General features: G+C 59.0%; 1 protein-coding gene across 1 annotated transcript in view; it reads left to right on the top strand.

Annotated features, from left to right (window-relative positions):
- Nucleotides 1–4,289, top strand: part of PLEKHB1 (pleckstrin homology domain containing B1) — an 8,449-nt gene extending 4,160 nt beyond the window's left edge. Inside the window, exons 2-6 of the mRNA XM_027908718.1 lie at nucleotides 10–222; nucleotides 1,043–1,145; nucleotides 1,934–1,973; nucleotides 2,769–2,874; nucleotides 2,970–4,289. Coding sequence (XP_027764519.1) covers nucleotides 10–222; nucleotides 1,043–1,145; nucleotides 1,934–1,973; nucleotides 2,769–2,874; nucleotides 2,970–3,106 — 599 coding nt within the window. The 3' untranslated portion in view covers nucleotides 3,107–4,289. The remainder of the gene's footprint in view (nucleotides 1–9; nucleotides 223–1,042; nucleotides 1,146–1,933; nucleotides 1,974–2,768; nucleotides 2,875–2,969) is intronic.
- The last annotated feature ends 2,008 nt before the right edge of the window (nucleotides 4,290–6,297 follow it).

The following is a 6,297-nucleotide window of genomic DNA, read 5'->3' as shown; positions in this document are numbered from 1 at the left end:
ACGGGGGAGCGAGCCGGTTGTATCCCAGCGGGATCACTGGGGTCCTTCACCCCCTCCCCGTGCCCCCAGGCTCCATCCTGCGCCGCTGGAAGAGGAACTGGTTCGTGCTGTACCTGGATGGCAGCCTGGTTTACTACCACGATGAGACGCAGCGGGACATGGACGGCCGGATCCACGTCAAGTTCAGCTGCCGGGACGTCCGGATCGGCCGGGAGTGCAAGGGTGAGCCAAGCCCCACGTTCCCAACCCCATCCCAGGGCTCCCCGGGTGGCTGCGACCCTTCTAAACCCTGCTCTGCCCGTGCACATCCAGGACACCCCAAAAAGAACCCAGCCTGCCGCATTCACTCCTTTCCCAAGCCATTCCCCCCACCAGGAGACGCTTATTGCATCTTCTCTCCCATTGCTTTTCCACGAGGAAGGAGGGAAGGAAGGAGGAACTCTCTCCTCCTGGTTTGTGCTTGTTGCAAACACGATCCCACGTTCCTGACTCATCCGTCTCCGTCTCGCACAAACAGGGAGAACAAAGCCCGGCTTGGCTGGGCCCCACAGCCCACGGGTACTGCACAAAGAGCCTTTCTGGGGCTGGAGCGGCCGTGGGAGCACAATCCCAAAGCTTTGTGTGGCTCACCCCAAGGCTGGAAAACAGGGCAAGGCACAGGAGCCTCCTGGGTTTAAGATTTTGTTCCTGCTCGCGGAGCTCGTGGTGCCAATCCGGCGATGAGCATCTCCCCTCCCTACAAAATCGGGGTGCACTCTGGCAGGTTCGAGACAGATGCAGCAGCTCGGGCACATTTGTGGCAGTTCCCTGCCCTTCCACGCCCTTTCTGCCCTGGGGGTGTGGAGGTGTCTGCCCACCAGCTCATTCCTCGTGTTCCTTTTAGCCCTTGGGGTCCCAACAGAATCCGGATTAATCCCCCAATGCAGTTATTTAACGCTGCATCCATCAGCCCTTGTGCCAGGGGGATCTGGAGCCCGGGGGTGGACAGGGAGGGAGGGTCCTGGCTCTCGGCAGAGGCTGATCCCTCCCCTTGCATTCCCAGACGTGCAGCCTCCCGAGGGGAGGAGCCGGGAATGCCTCCTGACCGTGGTGCTCCGGGACGGCTCCAAGACCACGCTGTGCGCCGAGAGCCAGGACGATGCCATGTAAGCTGCGACCCCCTCGGTGCCCTCCTCATCGCGGTTATCCCAGCCTGGGAAGAGCCCTGTCCCGCTCCCGCCACATCCCACCCCATCCCACAGCCCCCTGCTCACTCAAACCCACTCACGGGGGCAGAAAGGCGCAGGAGGAGGTTTGGGTTTCCCGCTGGATGATCCCGAGGCAGAAGCTGCTGTTTCCGAGCAGTCCTTCCCCCGTGGGGTGGGTTTTCCTCATGGATCAGAAATCCCCTCTCGGCCTGACCGAGGATCCCTGGAAAAGGGTTTCCATTGGTATCTGGGGATAAATAGTGTGAACGTGAAGTCCCCTCTGGCTTTAGGCAAACCCCCATTTTTTAGCAGTGCTCCCCTTCTCTTGATTCCTAAAAAAAAAAAAAAAGAAATGAAGTTAAAAATTTATTTTTTTTTAATTAGAAAAAATTAAAAGTGGGAAACCTTCAGCTGAGCTGGGATGGAGGGAGAGTTCAGCCATGGCCAAGCTGAGCTTGGTCAACTGAGCTTGGCCCCAGTTGGCTGGAAACTCTCCCATCACCTGCTTTTCCCACTGAATTTGGATGCCATATTCCTGGTTTTAGCTGAGCCCATTCCCAGGAACCGCCCTGTGGTGTTTGGTACCTCCTGGCACCTTCCCGTCCCCACTGTTATCCCAGAGCTCCTCAATAGGGAATTAGGGATTAGTGCCACATCCAGGTCCCTGGGGGAGGAACGGGGACAATTCCCACCCCTCCCAGCCCCCCCAGCACCCCCCAAATCCAAATCCCTCTGTTCTGTTGCAGTGCTTGGAAGATGGCTGTGCTGGAGGCCAAATCCACTCCGGTGAGGCTTTGGTTACCCCAACTCCCCAGGGCTGACCCCTCGTGCACAGGGGGGCACAGGGAGGGAAGTCCCTGGAACCACAAGGGGACAAGAGGGGAAATGTTGGATGTCACCACTGGTGGGAGGGGACAGAGCCGAGGGGACCCTGTGCTGTGGGGGAGGGTTGAGGGGGAGGGCAGAGTTGAGGTGACAGGGGACACAGGGCTATGGGGACACAGTTAAGGGCAATGGGAGCAGAGCTGAGATGGTGGGACACAGCTGAGGTGACAGGGACACAGCTGAGGTGACAGGGACACGGTTAAAGGGAACGGGACACCATTAAAGGGAATGGGGCAGAGCTGGCGTGGTAGGACACAGTTAAGGTGACAGGGACACTGTTAAAGGGAATGGGAGAAAAGTTAAAGTGACAGGGACATCAGTAAGATGACAGGGACGCAGGTAAGGTGACAGGGAGACAGGTAAGGTGACAGGGACACCGTCAAGAGGAATGGGGGCAGAGCTGAGTTGGTGGGACACAGTTAAGGTGACAGGGACACTGTTACAGTGACAGAAACACTGTTAAGGTGCCAGGGACACTACTAAGGTGCCAGGGACACTGCTAAGGTGCCAGGGCAGGCTCAGAGTGATGGGCAGCAGACCCTGGGGTGGCTGAGCAGGGGCAGACGATGCCGATCCTGAGCCCAGGCTGCCCCAGCCCCCCCCAGATCCCCCCAAGGGGCTCAGGCCTCGTCCCCCGTGGGTGTCACGGGGGGGCAGAGCCCCCAGAGCCCCCCTGCTGACCCCCTGCTGCCCCAGGTGCACGTGTACGACCCCTACGACGACGACTATTACCAGACGGTGCCGCTGGACTCGCACCAGACCGCCTACATCAGCTCGGGCCACTACGGCCCCCAGTACGGAGGTGGGTGGCCCTGCTGGTGGCACTGGGGGGGGTGCCAGGAGGGTGGTTACCCCCCCCCCCCCCGGCTCACCCCCCACCCCTGTTTTGCCGTGCAGGTCCCGGGGTGACGCACGTGATCGTGCGGGAGGATCCGTACCGCGTGTCCGGGGACCAGATGGCGCTGGGGCTGCTGGCGGGGGCGGCCACCGGCGCCGCCCTGGGCTCCTTCATGTGGATGCCCTGCTGGTTTTAGGAGCACCCTCCCCTCCTGCCCCCAAGCTGGGTCGCAGCCCCACCCCCTCAGCCCAGTTTAACTCACCCCTGGCTTGGAACCTGCCCTGAGCACGCCCCCCGAAAACGCTGGGGGGCAGAGACCCCACGCCCGCCCTCCCGCCAGCCCCAGCTTCTGCATTAAATAACGCCCCCCCCGTGCTTCAGAGCCCCCCTGAAACCCACCCCAGAACTCCACAGCATCCCATTCCCAGCGGGAAAGGGCCTGGGAGCTGCTGGGGCTGCCGGCAGAGGGGGGGGTGCAGTTCCTCCCCCCAAATGTCCACAGGGAGCTGGCTGCACAAATACCTGGATTTGGGAGCAAGCAGGGGGGAGTTAATCTGGGGGAAGTGGCTGGATTGTTTTTGGCTGGGTGAACTCCATGAAGGGGCTTTTTAGGGGCTTTTTTCTTGGGAGAGGCTCCAGCAGTGGAGCACACCAAGGGGCAGCCAAGGGGATGCTCAAGAGAGGGTTGAAAGATGAAGGAGGATGAAAACCTTTGCAGGATTTCCCCCCCTTTCCAGCCCCACACCGGGTCCCCTGGGCCCGGCCAAGCTGGAGAAACGGTGCAAAACCCCCAGGAACTGGCGTTAAACCCCTGGGAACTGAGCTGGGAAGAGCCCAGGGAATATCCCAGCCAAGTGGGAGGGGCACGCAGCACCCTGATTTTTGGGAGGGGGAGAAGGGCAGCTTTCCCTGGGGGACCAGGGATCCTTTCTGGCAGCCAAGCCGGGAACTTCACAGCAGGGATTTGGGATGGAGGGGACACACATGGTCAGGCCTGGGGACAAGCAGCAGCCCCTGGGTTTTTTTGGGCAGCACAGGGAATGGCAAAGGAAGGGGATGAGGAGCAGCTGCTGAGCCTCACCCTCACAGCCAAGGTTTTATCCCAGAGGCAGCACTGACATGAAACAAATGTAGGAATTACAAACAGACCCCACAGCTGGATAAAGAAGCACCAGTGACACCAGCACCCAGCTCTGCCAGCAAAGCCCTGGATCAGCTCATCCCTGCACCCAGGGGGTTTGGGATACCCCCCCCCCCCACACACACACACATCCTCATCCTCTCCTGCCTTCCCTGCCTCCCTCTTGCTGCATCCGCTCCCGGGAAGGGAATAAAAACACAGCCCCCCTCTGCGGTCTAATAAAGGCAGCGAAAAACCAGCCCTGGCTGTGGTGAATGAGGAGGAGGAGGGGGGGCTGCTCAGCCTGGGTCATTCCAGAGGGTGGGAAGGGTTGGGTCCCCCTGGATAGCTGCACAGCAGCAGCTCCTCCTGTGCCCCTTTGCCTCCCTGCCTTTCCAGCTGGGAGCTCCGAGGGCAGCGGGAAGGCTCCAAAAAAGGCTCCAAAATGCCTCAGCTCCTCACAGGAGCGGGGCTGGAGCATCCCCAGGGATCCCACCCCAGCCCCTGAACACGCCATAAAGACCCCAAAGAGGCACAGAAGGGACAAAGCTGTCCCCAAAAATCCTGCTGCTGTGCAGGGGAACCACCATCCTGCACTGGCAGAGCAGCTCCTTCGCATCCCGGATCTGTGGGATGAGGTGTCTCCGCTTGGGAAGGGACCAGGGCAGTGACAGGCACTGCCATCCCTGTGTTCATCCCAGCATAAAACATCAGCTCCCAAGGGCAGGAGAGGAGAAGGATCCGGTCCCACACACCCCCCTGTGCCTTCATCCCTTCTGCCCTCTCCATGTCCAAGCCACTGTCACCTCCTCAGGTGCTGATCCGACACTCACTACCAGAGGGCAGGGATGGATGGGATACTGGGAAGGAGTTCTTCCCTGGGAGGGTGGGCAGGCCCTGGCACAGGTTGCCCAGAGGAGCTGGGGCTGCCCCTGAATCCCTGAAAGTGTCCAAGGCCAGGTTGGATAGAGCTTGGAACAACCTGGGATAGTGGCAGGTGTCCCTGCCCATTGTGTCCATCTCCCGTCTCTCCCAGAGTTCCAAGGTACTGGGAAGAGCCAGGGGTAGTTCAGCTCCAAGGCTGAATTTCTTCTTATCATCTAATTTCAACCTTTCCAACCCAAACCATTCCTCAATTCACTAAACAAGGTGCCCAATCCCAGGTGAGACACACCCGGAGATGGAAACATCGGGAAGTTATCCATCAGGACCAGAAATCCTCCCTCCTTCCCGGGCCACGTCCAGCTGCTGCAAGAGCTCCTTTGCCCCCAGCTCAGACTCCCACACTCCCCTTCCCCGTGGTACCTGAACGTCCCAGGGCTGATCCCGCTTCTCTCCCGCTGTGCTGGTCTCCCAGAGACCCAGGGACACGGAGCGATCTGTGGGAAGGGCAGCGATGGATCAGCGCGTGTGTCCAGCAGTGATTCCAGTGGGAAGAGCTGGTGGCAGCCAGGCCCTGCACTAGGAAGCTGAACAAAGGAGCAGTTAAACGTTTCAAAAATCAACCTGGAAGCACAGACATCAGAACCACATTCCACAAAAACACCTGGATTTCTGCTCCACTCAGAAAAGGAGCTTCCCAGGAGCTCTCGGTGCTGCTGCTGGGCAGGACCAGAGGGACAAAAAGCGCTGAGGAACAGAAATTAAGGATGAGCTGCTCCATTCCCAACTCCAATCCAGACTCACATGACTCCTCTCTCCCAGCAGGGAGAGCTGACGAAGATCCAAACACTGAGCAAAGCTCAGAACAACTCCTAAAAAACCCCTTGGAAAATGAGGATGGACACGGCAGGATTCACAGGCCCAAATGTGCCCCTAAACTGCCTGGAATGATGAATCCCACAATATCCCACAGCACTGAAATCAGCTGGGGATTCAAACACACTTCCCTGGAAATCAAGCAGCTCAGGAAATGTCAGGATCAAACCTTGAATTTCCACAGGAGCTCAAATTCCATCCTCACACTTCCACTCAGATTTCTCCCCGAGCCCGGATAAACGTGGGAAAGGCCAGTGCCAAACCACCAGCACCAATCAATCCCATTTTCTCCCTTGCCCGGAAAATTTGGGAACAGCACCCCTAGGCAGAGCTGTGGGGGGCAGCAGGAGCACCATCATCCAGCTGCCTTCAGCCCTTCCCTCCTCCTCCTGCTCCCGGGAAGGGCAGAGCTGCTCCTGGCACTGCAATTCCACTGAGGTTTCATTCCCGATAAGCCCGTGCCCGGCATTTACATCCTGCTCCCAAAAGAGGATCCCAAATGTCTTACA

This window comes from Empidonax traillii, unplaced genomic scaffold (genome assembly GCF_003031625.1).
Source record: "Empidonax traillii isolate 1590-97213 ecotype Southwest subspecies unplaced genomic scaffold, ASM303162v1 scaffold1819:size175429, whole genome shotgun sequence".
NCBI lineage: Eukaryota > Metazoa > Chordata > Aves > Passeriformes > Tyrannidae > Empidonax > Empidonax traillii.
Note: the sequence above shows the minus strand (reverse complement) of the source record. Positions and strands in the feature narration are given on the sequence as shown.